Source organism: Amia ocellicauda, chromosome 6 (assembly GCF_036373705.1).
Source record: "Amia ocellicauda isolate fAmiCal2 chromosome 6, fAmiCal2.hap1, whole genome shotgun sequence".
Taxonomy (NCBI): domain Eukaryota; kingdom Metazoa; phylum Chordata; class Actinopteri; order Amiiformes; family Amiidae; genus Amia; species Amia ocellicauda.
The window spans coordinates 16,935,712-16,955,412 of NC_089855.1; the positions used below are offsets into that span (position 1 = coordinate 16,935,712).

Genomic DNA, 19,701 nt, shown 5'->3' on the forward strand with positions numbered 1-19,701 from the left:
TTACCAAATGAAACGACAGTGGTGGGCCATGATTAAGGAAGCCATCCCCTGATTATTCTGTAGCCCCTTCTCTGATTACTTTATTCAGACTTCTCCTCTTCTGACTCTGTCTTTGCAGAAGAGTTTGGGGGAATGGTGCCCTCAAACACCACTTCTTCTGCCTGCAGGCAGATTGTATTCCTTTCCCATTCATCATTTTTATCCATTCTCATTCATCACTGCTCGTCTTTTGCTGTCTTAAGGATTCTAGCATATGACTTTGATAAAACTGCTAATTGAACAGCTAACAATCTGGAATCCTAACCTGTTTACTTGAAAGCACAACAAAAAGGTTTTATTCTCACCTTTCAAACTATGATCAATACTACAAAACTGCTCATTTTGTGGGCTTTTGAGTTATCTTATTTCCTACACATTTTCTGTTGTTTTTCTCTATGTATAGCATGTCTAAGTAATGATGATTAATCCACCCTCTGTTATGAATACGCAGCAAGACAAATTTAAAATAAAGCTTTGAGAATTAAGATAAATTGTCATGAAAAACAACATCTATAGCAGAAAAAGACATCTGACACATGAATGTATGATTCTTTAATGTCAATTCATTGGAAATAAAATCCAATATATTTCTCAGCTAACTTTCTGTTAGCCATCTCCAGCAGAAATGGATTAAACTGAAATTGGCACTTCTGGATACGCACAGTTATTTAAAGATGTTTGCAATTTCTGATTAACATTAACCCCTAGGTAAGCAGTTTTAGGATTAATTTGGAATTTAGATTTGAGAGAGCCTCTGGAGAAATTTATTTTAAAAGTTATTTAATCACTAAAAGAACTAATATTATTAAATTGGTAAAAGAAATTCCCTTTGCGTCTCATTAGAAAAATTCAATTTTAGACATAAATCTTGAGAAGCTTATACATTGCTGCTAAGAGCACCATAAATTATGAAAAATGAAATCTGACAATCAGCAGTCATTTCTCTGTAGCACTGAAGTATTGTAAATGATTTCCATTGAGAGCATTTGTTTTTGTATTAATATATTATAAACATCTCAAGGAAAGTAATTTCATTTCTTATCATTAAAGTTAACATAATCTTGTAGAATTGTCATGAAAGCCATACATAATAGTTAAGTGATGTATTTGACAGTATACTTTGAACCATAATTTTTCAGGTAGCTGTAGGTTTTCCATTCACATGAATTAAATGTTCTTCAGAGCCACATATATTATGCTTAATTTCCAGGGGTTTTGCTCAGGTGCAGCTGAGCTGACTTGTCTGAACACAAGTGGAAACAGGGTATTACAATCTCTCAGAGGGATATGTCACAATAGGAAAGAAATCAATAGGTATCACTCAGAAATGTGACAGCGTGAGAATTGTAGACAGAAGTAAAATTAGTTTGGGGGGTATTTCCTCTTAAAACTCACTTGACTTTTTTATTGTTCTTTGGAATACAATTGCTTTGTGGTCACGGGTGATGTTAGAGTGTTTTCTAGAGCTAGTATTTAGTTTGAGTAGGAACCAAATACAAATTGGTTTTCTCTAAAGTTCCCAGTTTAGATTTCCATTACTTTAAGGTTACATTTGAACAGTTTTGTCTTTCTTTTATTTTTTTATCTTGTTTCATTTAGTATTATTTAATTTGGTTGCTTGTTCTTTGGTGCAACTTTTGTTGCCACTTGGGCTTAGCATCAGTCATTGATGTTTTGTGAGGTTTGGATTGAGGTCATTGTTACCCATAATGATTTGGTAAAGAAAGGTTTGGTATATAAACTTAGGTTAGACTTACAGAAAATACTTTCTAGAGTACTGCAAGGGAAGAATAACAGAATAAACAAAGGCTCCTGCAATTCCCAAACTCTGAACCCAGAGGGTTTGTCCAAAGATGCTGCCTGCCAGTAGAAACAGTAGCTGAATACCTGGCTCAAAGTTTCTATAAGAAATCTAATATGACCAAATTGGGCTGGCTGGAGTCTGTCAGCTACCAGTTTATTTAATTTTCACTGCCAAACTCCCATTAGTGAAACTTGGCTGACAACTGTGATGTACATCAGTGACTAGTGGGTCATAAAAACAGGGCCATGACATTTTTGGTTATATTATTTTGTTTAATAATAAATGTGTATTAGCAAATAAAGTTAATAACACATATATCAAAGTGCTTTTTAAAAAAGAAAACATGGGGACCACAAGAATATGAAAGCCAGAAACTAATTTTGACATTCAATATCGGAGGCGAACGTGAGATTTGTAAATCTGTTTTCTATCGTATCGCTTTGCTGTGTCCAATGTTTTATTTATGCCACCTGTGAATAGAATCTGAAAAGGCTGAAATGCACCAAATCTACAAACCTTTCATGTATGGGCTGGGATTTATTCTTCCCTGGTATGCTCACTGTGAGGAACAAATCAACAGCCAGAAAGCACTTCAATGGGCTTTTTAAGAAAACCTTCCATGGAACATTCTGCATTTGATTTCCAAATTCTCACCACACAGCATTTTGAGGCTTTTAACATATAAACACTTTTGTAAGCATGGCAAGAGTGAGATTTCCACAAAGGGACTGAATGGAGTGGTAACAGGCCCTGAAAATGACAATAGGCAGTCTGTTATGTAATACTGTTCTCATACTACTGAGCCAGAGCAGCCATACTCCTGCACTCCTGGCAGCTTCAGCACATGTGACACCATGAAAACATCCTGTCAGAGTTGCACCAGTACAATTTAACTGAGTGGGACGATGGGGACAGAATTAAAGATACACTGAGTGGTGATTCAGTAAACGTAGTTCTTAAAGTGAATCTAATGTGGTAAGAAGTCCCCATGTAGAGGGATACCTCCTACCTCTAAAATAAAAGTCCTGACTTGAGTCTCACTGGGGGGGCGCTTCTTGTTCTCATCCTGCAGGGTGGGAGAGAGGGAGGCGGCACTGGAGGCCGCTCTGAGACTGTTGCAGCAGTTTTATCTGGATCTGGAGAAGTTCCTCAGCTGGCTGACAGAAGCTGAGACCACCGCCAATGTACTCCAGGACGCAACCCACAAAGAGGGTCTACTGGATGACCCTCATGTGGTCCGGGAGCTCATGAAGCAGTGGCAGGTAAGGGTGTCCATTTCCTCTTCCTGTTTACCTACACTTTTTTTCCCAAACAACTATGAGGCATATTTGAACACATAAAAATCTTATAACAAGGTAATAACATTTTATAATACCACCAGGCATTTCTATCACAGTGTAAATGTAAAGGGACCACAGCATGCACTTTGTCTGTTAAAGGTTCATCTTTAGGCTTGGATTTGTTAATTTCATATAAATTAGTATTATTTTCCTTCTCTGCTATCTAAAATATGGTGCAAACCTCTTCGGATTTTGTAGTTGGCCTTAATGGTTTTAGTGTTCAGGCCCATAAATATGATAGATTTGCTTGCTTAGCTGATCTTGTTATGAATGCTTCTTAAGCACAGTCTATTTTTAAAGAACACTGGTCTTGTGTTCAAGTGCTTACTGGAATTGAGTTCTTTGTTTTGTAACACTGATGTCAGTTGTAACCTGGCTCATTCTCCTTCATTATGCCAACCACTTAAGGAAATGTGTATTTCCAGTGAGTCATTAATCCAACTTCCTTGGTTTTATTGAAATGTGATAAATGTGAGTTGCCTTTTATGATGTTTGCATTCTGTAACTTCAGCATCCTGTGTCTCTATATGAGGTTTCTATCGTTTTTGTAGTTTTGCACATTGCACACTGTATTTTGACTGTCAGACAATTCTCGTGGGTTTATTACATTCATCCTGAGTTCAGCATTTAAATGAGGGGGATATGACTGAACTGGACCACAGTGAGTCCTTGATTCTTTTTTACCTGCCAAAGCAAAGTTATGTGCTTAACCTCAAGCTCGTAACAGTCAAAGACTTCTCATTTTTAATGAGGAATATAAATTATATTGGTACAGACATGACATGTGAGTATTTACAGCATGCTGCTCTTGTGGCCTTGGGAAAATTAATTTGAACCACAGACCCATGTTGGCTATGGCAAGAAGGCTTCGGGACAACTGACAGGACTCTTAAAACAACAGCTTAGAAGTTGTAAGAGTCTCGGGTGGGTGTAAGTGTAGTTGCTGCTAAAGCAGGAGGTAGGGTTAGTATGACGGAGAGGTGCAGGAAACCTTTTTTTACCTTCATATCGCTCTTTAAAAAGGAAACTACAGACTGATAAAGTTAAAGTATTTGGAAAACCAAAGATTACTTTCAGGGTAATAGATTTTTTCTATTTTACATGGTGATACCCTTATTTGACATTAACCACCTGTGAATATTTTGTATTGGCCTGCAACACTTGATAATAAGGTTACATCCAGAGAAGATAATAAGCAATCTGTGAAGTATTTTAAGATGATTTATAACAGCAGTAATAATACAGTAATGGTCAACTGTTCATGTTACCTTTATATAACTGTTGTAATATGTTAATACTGTATATACAGCTCTGGAAAAAATTAAGAGACCACTTAACTTATTTTTTCCAGAGCTGTATGTGCTAAGAAAGATGTGCTTTAACATCAAAACCTTAGCTTTGTTGTCTGGTGACTATGAACATATTGTCTGTGAATAATATTTCCTGCAAGACAATATGTTGAACATAGGTTTTATTGGTTGTTATTCATCATCTATGAAATTATATACCGAACATCTCTATTTCAGGAAACAAAGGTTATGTTTCTTAACCTAACCTTTTCTATATAGTACAGTGAGGGAAAAAAGTATTTGATCCCCTGCTGATTTTGTACGTTTGCCCACTGACAAAGAAATGATCAGTCTATAATTTTAATGGTAGGTGTATTTTAACAGTGAGAGACAGAATAACAACAAAAAAATCCAGAAAATCACATTTCAAAAAAGTTATAAATTGATTTGCGTGTTAATGAGGGAACCTTTCGACTTGGTGGCAAAACCCTTGTTGGCAATCACAGGGGTCAGATGTTTCTTGTAGTTGGCCACCAGGTTTGCACACATCTCAGGAGGGATTTTGTCCCACTCCTCTTTGCAGATCCTCTCCAAGTCATTAAGGTTTCGAGGCTGACGTTTGGCAACTCGAACCTTCAGCTCCCTCCACAGATTTTCTATGGGATTAAGGTCTGGAGACTGGCTAGGCCACTCCAGGACATTAATGTGCTTCATCTTGAGCCACTCCTTTGTTGCCTTGGCTGTGTGTTTTGGGTCATTGTCATGATGGAATACCCATCCACGACCCATTTTCAATGCCCTGGCTGAGGGAAGGAGGATCTCACCGAAGATTTGACGGTACATGGCCCCGTCCATCGTCCCTTTGATGCGGTGCAGTTGTCCTGTCCCCTTAGCAGAAAAACACCCCCAAAGCATAATGTTTCCACCTCCATGTTTGATGGTGGGGATGGTGTTCTTGGGGTCATTCCTCCTCCTCCAAACACGGCGAGTTGAGTTGATGCCAAAGAGCTCGATTTTGGTCTCATCTGACCAAAACACTTTCACCCAGTTCTCCTCTGAATCATTCAGATGTTCATTGCAAACTTCAGACGGGCCTGTACATGTGCTTTCTTGAGCAGGGGGGCCTTGCGGGCACTGCAGGATTTCAGTCCTTCACGGCGTAGTGTGTTACCACTTGTTTTCTTGGTGACTATGGTCCCAGCTGCCCTGAGATCATTAACAAGATCCTCCCGTGTAGTTCTGGGCTGATTCCTCACTGTTCTCATGATCATTGAAACTCCACGAGGTGAGATCTTGCATGGAGCCCCAGACCGAGGGAGACTGACAGTTATTTTGTGTTTCTTCCATTTGCGAATAATCGCACCAACTGTTGTCACCTTCTCACCAAGCTGCTTGGCGATGGTCTTGTAGCCCATTCCAGCCTTGTGTAGGTCTACAATCTTGTCCCTGACATCCTTGGACAGCTCTTTGGTCTTGCCCATGGTGGAGAGTTTGGAATCTGATTGATTGATTGCTTCTGTGGACAGGTGTCTTTTATACAGGTAACGAGCTGAGATTAGGAGCACTCCCTTTAAGAGAGTCTCAGCTCGTTACCTGTATAAAAGACACCTGGGAGCCAGAAATCTTGCTGATTGATAGGGGATCAAATACTTATTTCCCTCATTAACATGCAAATCAAATAAACTTTTTTGAAATGCGTTTTTCTGTATTTTTTTGTTGTTATTCTGTCTCTCACTGTTAAAATACACCTACCATTAAAATTATAGACTGATCATTTCTTTGTCAGTGGGCAAACGTACAAAATCAGCAGGGGATAAAATATTTTTTTCCCTCACTGTATATGTAGGGATTATAGTGCAGTCAGTGATGTATGTAGAAACTGACTTGCATTTGTAAGTCTTGTGTCCTTATAAACAGATTAGATAACTGCAAATTTGAGTGTTTTTTTTTTCAGTTTTATAACCAGTTCAGTAATTAGGTAATATCTGTTTCAAGATAAGCCATGGCCTGGAACCGTCTGTGTTCAGCTTTTGAACATCTATAAGGAATTCTTCCAAGAAAGCTTTGCTGAAAAATAATTGCACAAAACTGAATATAAAAAAGACAAGGTAGTATTCTGTCCCAGCTCAGCAACCTGCACTGCCAGCATCCTATAAATCAAAAGAAGAAAGTGTAGAAAACCCCATTAGCAGTTTGAGGAAATTTTTCAGCTGCAGGAAAGATGATTCCCCAGTAAAAGTTATTCACCATCTTTTCACTTCTGATGAAGAGAAATGGAAGTCTGAGCCTGCAATGAAATTTCTCTCGTCTTACTTTCACCACATACAGCTGTCATCACTGTTTTTCATTTCTAATTGTGATGCTTTCATACAGCTTAGTTTCACAATAGACTGTACTCCCATCTGCAGAAGCATCTATCTGTTGTATGCAAGCTCCTGTAAAAAAACAGACAAAGAAAAAAACATTTGATATCAGTCAGCCATTCCACTATATTGACCACATGGAAATGGGTTAGTAAAAAAAAAAAAAGTATGAATAAAAACAGAAGATCTGAATGAAAAGCCAGGGACATTAAGTTTGAAACAGGAGGTGTGAAAATACCCACAGTTGTCTTTGCAGTAGGAATATGGCTTGCAATACCATGAGGTACCCCCCAGTCTGCCAGCATACCAAAACAGTGGAGTCTGAGAAAAACAAAGCATGTGTGGGGTAACCATGAAGCAAGTAACTCCGGAAAATGTGCTTCCACTTTTTCTGAGGTTTTTGTTTTCCAACTTATTCAACATAATCATCAAAAACAGACGTCCTTTCTCTGGTGCTGAAAGACTGCATCAGTCTGTTGTATATCTCAAAGGAGCGAACTGAACTGGGACTCCAGAGATTTGGAATGAGAAACTCTGCAATGTGTAATGAAGTGCGTGCCGTACCTCTGGGATGAAGAGCGAATTGCAATAGCTTGTTTGCACGGTGCATGTGCAGGTTAATGACACACATCATGTGGATACTTTAAGGAAATTCTCATGTTGAAATTTCACAGAGACCAGAAGGGTGTACGTCATATGTTGATTTTTAAAATACCCTGCCTTTTTTGTTGTTCCTTCCTCTACATTTGATCTGGTTGATGCATTATGATTTTTGAATATGTTTACTTAAATGAAAAAAGCCTTTCATTTAATATTTCCTTTGACTTAATTTTTACATTTAATTATTCACAAACTAGCAGTAGCAATTACTGAATTTATTCAATAACTGCAACAAGATCTGCCTATGATTTGTTTACACTTTGCTGAAGCTGCTCTACTGCTTCACTGGGGAATTTTGACATCCAGTTGCTCTGTTTTTTTGTTTGTTTATCTGTTTGTTTGTTGTTGTTGTTTATTTGGCGGTTTGAAATTTCCGTAGGGCCAGAGAGGATTTGCCTGTGAAGGTAGTGAAGGTAAATGAGCAGTAATACCTGAATCATAGAGAATTATAAGAGCTTGATGATTTGAGCTGATTCCCAGTTGCAATATCTGGTTGCCAAGACATCACTTCAGAAACTTGAAATTGTCTTGATTTCCAATTCATTCAATTTCACTTTTTTTTTTTTTCTTTTTTTTTTGTCATTTTTTTATGAAGAGGAAATGCACTTCACAGCTGAGAGACATCAGTAGTAATGGTAGTGACACTTACTTACTGGCACTTGCTCAGACCATGCAGGTCATCACAGGCCAGACCAGGCCAGAGACGATGTCTCTCAGCACTACGCTGCTCCATTTGTGGTTTTCAAAACACAATTGCATATTTATCAATTAATTAAAACTGTGAACCAGAACACAGCAAAAGTAAAAGAGTATGTTATGACCCAGTATGTTCTATATTACAATAACTAGGAAGAGATTTATCCCCAGTAACATATTTCAGAGTGTGCACCTAATTAATCCATAAATCCCATAAGTACACAACAAAAAAGCCAATACCACATTACTTCTAAATAAATATTAAATTGTGTATTTATTTATTTATTTTTAAATCATACTCAAGTGTTAGTATACATTAAAAACGTCAGGTCGTAGTCACGGGTAGAAAGAACAAAGAAGACAAACAGGGAGACAACATGGGAGCAGGAAAAGATCCAAAACATTCAGAAATGAAATGAATCAACTAATTGTCTCATGCTTAAATCTGTACTAAAGTGTAAGCTATCGGTTCAGACACAAGTCAGTAACCAAAAGATTTTAAAAGTCTCCCCATTACAAATTAATGGGGGGTGCTGACGAAGTGTGGTCCGAGGGGGGGGCCTTGCACCCCCCCTGCACCCCCCCCACCGCACGTCCCTGAATTGTATCACCATATGAAAACAAATAAGGAACCAGAGACCTTAGCGATGGTGTGTTAATTGTGTGCTATAATGTTTTTCTTGCGGGTTCAGACCTTTAAACAGACTGTGGTGTGTTTGTTTAAGGCAATCACAGAGAGCAGCTGGGAGTCAACTGAGGAAGTGTGCCCATTAAGCTGGGAAAATTGCATATGTTCTGAATGTCTGAATAGCACTTCAGGCCCAATTTAGTATTAAATGTATCAGAATGCTTAGCCATTTCAAAATCAACACTTTAGCACCTTTAGATGTTTACCCTCAAACAACGACGGGCATTGAAAAGGCTTTACAGTTTTCTTTTTCTTGTCTTTTACGTATCTTCCAATTCAAATTCAGTGACTTAGACAAAGCAATTCCCTGACGCCATACCAGACTGCCTGCAGATTCCAGGACAGAATTCTGATGGTGACAATGTTATACTTTGCAGATTAAAGTAATGAAGTTTTTAGAAGGGATCACTGTCACATTTTTACAACAACCCCGTTGCCCCTTGACTGTGTGAACTATACCATTTACTTTCACCACATTTCCTGGCCCAGGTCAATGATTGGTCTGCACATCACCGTCTATATAGCCTTAGCAACTTACATCTCCAATAGCCTCAGAAGCCTGTGAAACATTATAAAAATTTCAGATGTCAGAATTGATCAGCAAAATTACATTGCATGACTCTCCAACAATTACTTGATTTTGTAGGAGGTTTAAGTGATAGTGATGGAATCACTAATAAGGGGTTATTTAAAAATGAAACAGTATTGTTATACCATTTTCCATATGAATTTGTCGCATTCTTTATAAGACACACATCATATTTCTTATATACACTACTGTTCAAAAGTTTGGGGTCACTTAGAAATGTCCTTGTTTTTGAAAGAAAATATTTTTTTTTGTCCATTAAAATAACATCAAATTTATCAGAAATACAGTGTAGACATTGTTAATGTTGAAAATGACTATTGTAGCTGGAAACAGCTGATTTGTAATGGAATATCTACATAGGTGTACAACGGCCCATTTTCAGCAACCATCAGTCCTGTGTTCCAATGTCACGTTGTGTTTGCTAATTCAAGTTTATCATTTTTAAAGGCTAATTGATCATTAGAAAACCCTTTTGCAATTATGTTAGCACAGCTGAAAATTGTTGTGTTGATTAAAGAAGCAATAAAACTGGCCTTCTTTAGAATAGTTGAGTATCTGGAGCATCAGCAATTGTGGGTTCCATTACAGGCTCAAAATGGCCACAAACAAATAACTGGACAGAGATTGGAAGTGTAAAAAGTGTTATGGATCTATGTTTGAGATGTTCAGATCACAAAGAAGAACATTTGTGAGACACAGACCAAATTAAAAGATGCTGGAGGAGTGCTTAACGCAATCTGTCAAGCATGGTGGAGGCAATGTGATGGTCTGGGGGTGCTTTGGTTGGTGGTAAAGTGGGAGATTTGTACAGGATAAAAGGGATCTTGAAGAAGGAAGGCTATCACTCCATTTTGCCACGCCATGCCATACCCTGTGGACGGCACTTGATTATTCTGTCTATATTGGAGTGGCCAGCACAAACACCGGATCTCAACCCTATTGAGCTGTTGTGGGAGCAGCTTGACCAAATGGTAAGTAAGAAATGCCCATCAAGCTAATCCAACTTGTGGGAGGTGCTTCAGGAAGTATGGGGTGAAATCTCTTCAGATTACCTCAACAAATTGACAACTAGAATGCCAAAGGTCTGCAAGGCTGTAATGCAAATGGAGGATTCTGTGACGAAAGCAAAGTTTGAAGGACACAATTATTATTTCAATTAAAAATCATTATTTCTAACCTTGTCAATGACTATATTTCCTATTCATTTTGCTATATTTCCAATTCAAACTCGTTTCATGTATGTATATACACTGCGGGGCAAATGTTTTAGAACACCTCAATTTTTCCAGTTTTTATTTAAATGTATACAGTTTAATGTTTCAATGTACTCTAAAATCAAAGCATAGAACAAATAAACAATTGGGGATAAAAAATAAATCATGGAATCATTTTGTTTAACAAAATTTAACCCCTTAAGCTGACAAACCCATGTGTACTCTTCACTGTTGTGTTGTTTGCCAAGTGTTTGGTATCCCATTATTTTTTTGTTTTGGTTTTTATACCCCCCCCACATTCTGAAATGGGGGGGTGGGGGATGCTTGGTCTGAGTAGTAAAACAAAATCTCAGTCTACTGATCAAAACAAGACCATCCACGTTTTGTATGCTATATCCACGGAACTGTCAGATTTGTTTGAGAATGAAACGCCAAGAGAATACACTTTCAAACGATGTGCGCATTGTAGGAATACAGTGTAACTTCTATGCACAGGAGCTGCTCGTAACACTGCTTAAGAGGGTGTAGTAACACAGTATATAACTCTGAAATATACATTATTTTTCAGTTTTTGGTAACCTAAACTTGTTTTTTATCCTCTGGCAGTTTACCACTTACCTTTGTAACATTTCAGCTTATTCACTGGACTTGAACTGCTTAAATTTCAATAAAAACTGTAAAAATGGGGGTGTTTGACCGGTAGTGTGTGTGTGTATATATATAAATAACCTTACAAGCAGCTTCTCCTCAGAAGGAGTTTATGCATAACTCCTGAAAAGTCAATAACCTCCTTCCACACAGAAATGGCACACACCTAGCTAATTCATTTCACACTCTGCAAACTTTAAGGAGACAACAATCCAGCTGCTTAGTTTTGTTTGGCAATTACACGACCGATGACTGTTCAAATTAAACTTCAGTGCATCTCTTTCATGTACAAGAATGGTTTCATGCTTGGGAAATGTAATTGAGTATTATAAATGTGATTCATTTCAAGTGCTCCCAAATAAGTGTCCGTGTAATCATTGTGAAACAAAGGTCTCCACACAACTTACAGGGCATTAGAATTGTCTCGCCAATTATCACAATATAATGTCAGTATTTTTATTACTCAGTAGGAAGTTATACAATTATTAATCACATATGATAAAGCAGCCAATCACAGAGCAGCATTTCCAAACCTTCCTATACCTCTTATCTTGTGTATAAATGTCATCCCGTGCAGAGAATTATTAGTATTTCAAAATTCTTCAGTTACCAAAGATATTTTAGGACACTGATGTTAGTGGTGCAAGTTGAACTGGATATGCATTTGTTTTGAATATATCATTTATAAATTAGTTTAACTAACATGAAAACACAGATCGTATATTTCAGGTCAGTTGCAGCGGATCTTCGACCAAACCATTTTTAGACTGGAAGAATGTTATATTTCACTAAAATCATATTTATTTTCACTGTAAAGATATTTGTGTATCTAGGCCTTACATGTGTGGTTTATATGTGAAGAGGGTCTCTTATAAAAGATGTCCAAACTGCACAAGACAAAATCTCTTATACAATTAGAGATACACAATTAGGGTTACAAGCAACTCCCATATCCCAAGTCCAAACCTCTGTTTAATACAATCTAGTTTGAATCCTGAAACTTACAATATAAAACACCTGCCGAAGTCCTTAAGGCACATTATTTGAGGAACATATTTTAAATAAATGAAAAGAAACAACTCCATCCTGATCTTACAAAACCAGTTAGTTCAGCACAATTTAATCTTATCAGTTTTATAATGCATTAGTTGGGACTTGATAGAAAACATCTTGTGCATCTGCAAAGCTAAAAGATAAAAAAGGAAATTCATTGAACACTAGTGAATACCTGCTGAGAACCATGTAAAACAGAAAGGTCATTTCAGAATTCTCTTGTGATTTGTATTTATTTGATTTTTATTTTTACTTTTACTTTTGAATCTCTAAAATCACCCTGCATGGATGGACAGTGTACTGTATTATTTCCCCATGTCAAAGGGCTACTAGAAAGATATGCTTTCTCTGGAATGATCCTGCTGTTTCCGCTCTTAATTCAGGCTATCCTCAGAAGTGCTGTGATGAACCGTGCATCATATGTCTAAGTGCGCAGAAGAAGGACAGCCCAACTAAAATAATATGGTTCATCTGGGATGTATAAGGAGAACTGTCTCATCTCTCCCTTCCACTGAAGAGATTTAACCCTTTTTACTTCTGGCATAGCTCTTTCCCAGCTCAGCTAAAATAACCCTGCAGTCTTCATAAATAGTTTTAGTCTCTGCTCAGCATAATTTTTATGTTCACCAAAATATGGGGTAACTGTTGTTCTGTCTATAAGAATCTGATATAGCTCAGGCTCTGTTTGAATTAATATTTCCAGAGGGGAGGGAAGGTCATTGGGCAGGATTGTGACCACCAGCAGAAGGCTGAGTGAGTTTATATATATATATAAGAGTTGATCTGTGCTGAGGTCTTTTGAAGCTGGACCAGCCAATGTGCACTTTATTTGAACTGATGATCTTCAGTTGTGTTAATTTATCTGTCTTGACTTTTTCAAAAATGTTAGAATGTCCCATTTTCTTCTCCAGATTACAATAGCCAATTAAAGTTTCACCTCACTGCTTTAACTCACTCATAAAAGTGAGGACAGACACACAACAACTGTCCTCTGATAAGAGTGCCTGGCTGATTTCAGCGGGGACCAATGTATATTGCTTAGCTGACCGAATTACATTCAAGTTGTTATTGAGGCTAAGTAAAGCAACCCAACTTAATTTTCCCACATTCCCAATTACCCCATTATCGCATACTTTTACAGCCAAGATGAAGGATTTGCAATAGCAATCTTTCTGACACATGAGTCACTGTACACAGCAGGGATGTACTGTTTTAGTGAGATGAGCCCACTGGGGAACCCCTTTGAGCATACATCCCTAATACACATCAGAACAGCTCAGGGTTAAATTTAATACCCCTTATCACAGAACACAGGAACAAAAAATGGGAAGATTTGTGATAATTTCACATTTGTACTGCTGGTGTTCCTTTGTGTGTATTGATCACCTTAAATCTGTTCATTTAAAAGCCGTTGCAATGAGTGACTTTTGCCTTGGATTATTTGATCTGTGTCTTAAAACCAGTGTGTGATAAGAGCACAAATATCCTTGGGAATCCCTTTGACACGGGAATTATCCATTAACATTCTCACCAGTAAGCTGGTGGGACAGTTTAAAATAAATTCTTCAGGTTACAGCTGATAATGGCTGGGAAAGCTGTTATTTTGCGTTGCATTGTAAACACGCAGGATTAAAGCTTCCCTTAGGGAGAGCGTGCTCAGAAGCTCCTCGGCTAAACCTGTCACATGGCTGCAAATCAAAGTCACCAAGCTCTGTCTGAACTTGGTTTGTGGCACCAGAAGAAACAAAAGAGATGCGGAGATGTTTAAACCCAATAACGTAATAGCTTCTGTCCACCTAAAGCCCTGTTCAATCCTACTGTTCTAATAGCCAACTGTACACAAGAAAGAAAGGATTGTCGAAACATAAAATTAAAGTTTGTTTTCTATTTTAATAGAATGATCTCCCTACAGCTATTCCTAAAAACAAGATCCTAAGGGAAGGAATAAGAATTCAATGTAATTAGCACTCTTATATGACATTCCCTAAAGTGTGAAGGTATTGCTCTTGTGAATTATGCTTTAAGGAAGCATGTTTTAATAATGTTTTACACAGTTATGATGTGTATATATTTGTCCTGTTATGTGTGTACTCTGTGGTTTGATGCTATTTTGTGTAAATTAAGTGCTAAATGGTGGCTGTTCCTAATTTTTAGAACAATCTGTTCCAAGAACCTTTATTTATTTAAAAATGTATTGGTTTGTCGGCATTTTACACAAAGATTTCTACACACACTTGTGAAGGAATTTGGCATCCTCAACGTTGCTTCACAAACCCTAACCATGGGGCATTAGTTTTATATTTGATTCAAAGGACACAGCTCAAGATTGAATAGCTTTTTTTTTACAGAGCTGGAGTTGGTAACAGTCACATCCATAAAACAAGCCATTTTTGTTAACCGCTGGAGACTGATGACTGACCGATTTACATATCTTGTTATTCAGTTGATATTGAAAAAATAAGAACATACTGATAAGTTTGTCTTTCATTCATACCCATGTTCCTCATTTCCCGTCTAACATCTTGTAACAGTTTTCACAAAGTTGTTCATCACATCTTCCTTAAAAATGTAATACTATTCTCAATGCTATTTCTCTAGTGAAAATAGAAGAACCTGTAGAGGATATGTGAAAGTCATTTCACAATGGTCCACAGATGTGTATGAAGACATCTTATGATTATGCTTTGCCTTAGGCTTGATCAGTTACACAATTGCATGCAAACACTTTTCAAATGCCTGCTTATGGGAGCACACATCCTCCAACCAAGTACAATAAACCCAAAAAGGATATTGAATATGTGCCACCTTACACAATAGTAGCTGACGGTAAAAAAACAAGAACGGTATGTAGTTGAGCCTGTGTCTGATGATATAAGACTATTTACTTGGAAACAGCTTTGGTGGGTGAGCGGACATCCTTTTTTCCCCCATTGTGAGTTGAAATCTTTGACAATATTAGGCACGTGTGATTGTCTGAGCTGAGTTTGTGAATTGTAATACCCTTTTATATGTTGTCAGTATGCTTGTCATTATTTGTATGTTCTTTGTTATCCCTATGAAAAAGCACTACATTTATTGCTTTAGAAGAAGTAGCCCTTTCTGAGCGCAATAGTTTCTGATTTCTCAGTCATGCTAGTGTGAGTGAGTGACCATGCTTATTACCATACTTACACCAATTAGTAGTAATTTACAATTTTGAAACAATAACACAAATGGAAGAAATAACATTTCAATACACCATTGTAGTACATCATTAGATAACCTAACCCACAATTCCCAATTACAATTCACCTTTTGTACATTTTCTAATTGTGTTTTTTATTTTCTATTTTTAAACCCCTTTTCATAGTATTATAACACTGTGTTAATAAGTGCTTTTTAAGTCTTTGCTGCTGCATCTGTTGTTGATAATCTACCGCAGGTTCTCTTCCATTTTTTTTTAATGTTTAATTCATAATATAAATTGCTAGTTTGAAAATAAAAAGCCGCAGCAGACTTTGATGAACAAGGAGTTATATGGGCAAATGAATGACTTAAATGTAATCCACATTCCTGATGCTCATCTCTCCCGCTCTATTGCTGCTCATCTTGATCATTCTGGAATTATTAAACCATGCCTGGCATGACATTTTCTGCTTTGCTAACTGCACACTCTTATGAGCTGGGTTTATGTGTTTGTACACCATTTATTGCCAGCTCCCCTTCTTCACCTCACTCAATCAGGCAAAGATGTTTTTAGTCCCTCTGAGGCTGAGCAGAACAGCAGACAGGTCTGCTTTCTTATCGGAGGAAAGGAGTTTGCATTGTCAGCATGTATTGCAAGTGGAACCAAACAAATGAAATTTTAAAAAGCCTTCTGTGACTAACTGCACAAGCTATTTTTTAAATATATATTAAACAGTTTTTAATTGTGTGTGGCAGGGACTGTATCTGTAAATCTTAGCTTTCACCTTCTTGTGAAGCTGTGTTTTCTGATTTCCCCTCTGTTTTTGGCATTGTTTACTATCATTGTAGCTCTGTTTTGGTGTGTCTAGAAATGCTTTGACACTTTTGTTTAGTTGAACAGTTAATCGCTGCCACCAAAGCAAAAGCATAACTTTTATTGACAAAGTAGGAAGGAAATCCTTTCAAAGATTAAGCATCTTGTGCTGGAAGTATTACAGAGGACTTTATAGAGCAGAAATAGGAATTATGCAAGCAAAAAAAAAACTCTTCAATAATAAATAAGTCTTAATGATGTAAAACAAATGTTGTTTTTGTTGACTTGGTAAAATAGATTACCTACATTGCCTGAAAGCAAAATTCAGTACACTTTCAGTAGGAATGGTTGATATTACTTACTTCTCAAAAATCTCAATAATTAGATTTAGCTGTTCTTTTATCAGGGCTGGCCAGCTAGCAGAGGTCTAGATAGGCAGTAATTAATCTGAAATACAAAGCTGTTCTACTGGTCATTTGTGGTGTCGAATGGAGGCACTTTGTGAAGGGTCCCTATGGATGTATGTTTTTCTCTGCAGGATTATCACCTGTCATTCCTTTTATGAGATATATATTTTTATAGGAAAAGTTGCCTGAAGTATCTGGCAGACAGGCCTTTCACAGGAGATATCCCGGTTTATGAATGTGAGACAGTGGAAGGGGTAGGAGAGGAGGTTTGTAAAGGAGTAGAAACGAAAAAAAACTGCTATCAATACCACGTAGAAGCTGTAGAGCAGGTTTGCTGTAAGTCTGATGTAGGTGTGCACAGAAACAAGCAACCATATCAATACTATACATCAATCCAAGGGTTGGCCACCCCTTAGTGACAGTCTGTATTAACCTGTACATTGCATAACCTCCCAAGTCTCCGACTGGCTCTGATAACACACTGTTATCACCACAAGAAATGCTTAAAATTCCTGAAACAATAACAAATGCTCGAAGGGGGAAAAAAGGGTTATTTGGTGTTGTTTTTTGTTTTGTTTTTTGCTATCAGTGAGACTTGTTATTTTGGCAAGACATCAAAAGCTAGAGAACTTGAAATCCTCAAGTACGATACAAGTGTGTGCAACGAACATGGGGATTTAAAAAAACTAAATCTGGTAGACATGTTCTGACTTTGTGTTCTGTGGAGGGGGGTGAACAGTGGAATTTAAAAACCTTGAGGAGTGTGGAGGGGACAACAGTAGCATTTTCCTAACCCTAAATACATAGGGGCAAAATTTATAAGGTGAAGATGGAAAGAAGAAACTTGGGATGCTACTTACTAAGTCAATGTGTAAAATCACACTGCTGATCAGAGAGTCGTCAGGGCTGGGGAAAGTCAGCAGGCTACAGATCCTCAAACAGGATAACAGGGAAAACTTTAAGTGCACACCACAGCGAATGGTACTTTCATTTTTATTTTTTATTTTTTTCTGCAAGAACAGATTTTCTCCTTGACTCTTTTTGAAGTGTTTGCCTCTGCCCTCCTGGCTGCCTCTTGTAAAGGAAAATTGGTGCTAATTGGAAGCAGTGGGATATGAGTGAAACTAATAACAGTGGCTGTTCCAAATGATCCTGAAGGACTCTGCATGTCAGTGGAAACAGGCAGGCAGACCTTAAGTCCCTGAGAAGTAAAAGGAAAACTGCTAGCATCAAAGGAGCGCTGTCTGGCTGATGGCACTTTCTTAAGAGCTGACAGCAAATGGGGGGAGCATACTCAAAGGCTTTTTTTTCTGCCAAGAAACACAGTTTAGAGGTTGAGTAAGGTTAACGTGTTGACAGAGTGTAACAACGCAATGGAAATTGACTTCCACTGGAATGACTGGGATTGGAGCAAGTACAGCGTATGTACAGTAAGTAGCAAGCTCTACAAGAATTCAGTTTGAATCAAGATACACAATTCCGTATCGCTAGCGGTCATGACTCTCATTATATCTTGTCAGTGCTGAGCTTCAACTGATATCTCTTATTTTTCTTTCCTATTTAATTTTAGGACTGGACAAATAAACTGCACAAGCCGCTAAAAGTTGATAGATGTGCTTAAGTCTGACTTCCAGGACTTCCTTAAATTTGGCTTCTGAAGATGCAGGCATTTACTTTGCCAAAACTTGTGCTGAATATTGCAGCTCAATAATTGTATTGTTTTTTTGGCATTGGGGCCAATTTAAAAGTACAAGGGGCCAGTTTCCTTGAATGGGAATCTGCTGGTGACAGCACAAAGTTGACATTTACCCACCATAATAGGACATGAGTTTTAATAATTCCTGTCAAGTACCATGTGTCCTATAAATAAGATTTTCTTTACATTTTGTTTTTGTTTTCAGCTTCTTGCCATAGCCTAAAGATGCAGTTTATGAAGTATTGTCCTTGAAAGAAAGTTATTTGGTAATTAGGATATTAAAATTCGGGACATTTTTATTGTGGTATCGCATCTCAGAAATGCTGTGGAGTTCATAGATCTATGAATTATGAGATCATACATTATTTTACACTTTTCCTTGTGTTTTCCAATGGTTATTCCTTGTTTTACAAACAATGTAGATGTCTCTTTGTAGTGTGTGAATACACTCACCTAAAGGATTATTAGGAACACCATACTAATACTGTGTTTGACCCCCTTTCGCCTTCAGAACTGCCTTAATTCTACGTGGCATTGATTCAACAAGGTGCTGAAAGCATTCTTTAGAAATGTTGGCCCATATTGATAGGATAGCATCTTGCAGTTGATGGAGATTTGTGGGATGCACATCCAGGGCACGAAGCTCCCGTTGCACCACATCCCAAAGATGCTCTATTGGGTTGAGATCTGGTGACTCTGGGGGCCAGTTTAGTACAGTGAACTCATTGTCATGTTCAAGAAACCAATTTGAAATGATTCGACCTTTGTGACATGGTGCATTATCCTGCTGGAAGTAGCCATCAGAGGATGGGTACATGGTGGTCATAAAGGGATGGACATGGTCAGAAACAATGCTCAGGTAGGCCGTGGCATTTAAATGATGCCCAATTGGCACTAAGGGGCCTAAAGTGTGCCAAGAAAACATCCCCCACACCATTACACCACCACCACCAGCCTGCACAGTGGTAACAAGGCATGATGGATCCATGTTCTCATTCTGTTTACGCCAAATTCTGACTCTACCATCTGAATGTCTCAACAGAAATCGAGACTCATCAGACCAGGCAACATTTTTCCAGTCTTCAACTGTCCAATTTTGGTGAGCTTGTGCAAATTGTAGCCTCTTTTTCCTATTTGTAGTGGAGATGAGTGGTACCCGGTGGGGTCTTCTGCTGTTATAGCCCATCCGCCTCAAGGTTGTACGTGTCGTGGCTTCACAAATGCTTTGCTGAATAC

At 37.8% G+C, this 19,701-nt stretch overlaps 1 protein-coding gene across 11 annotated transcripts in view; it reads left to right on the forward strand.

The window, feature by feature from the left end:
• The window catches only part of dmd (dystrophin), a 631,463-nt gene that overhangs the window by 493,060 nt on the left and 118,702 nt on the right, over window positions 1-19,701 (forward strand). For all 11 annotated transcript variants that reach the window (XM_066706366.1, XM_066706368.1, XM_066706373.1 and 8 more), the window contains one exon: window positions 2,916-3,105. In XM_066706366.1, the coding sequence (XP_066562463.1) occupies window positions 2,916-3,105 (190 nt within the window). The remainder of the gene's footprint in view (window positions 1-2,915; window positions 3,106-19,701) is intronic.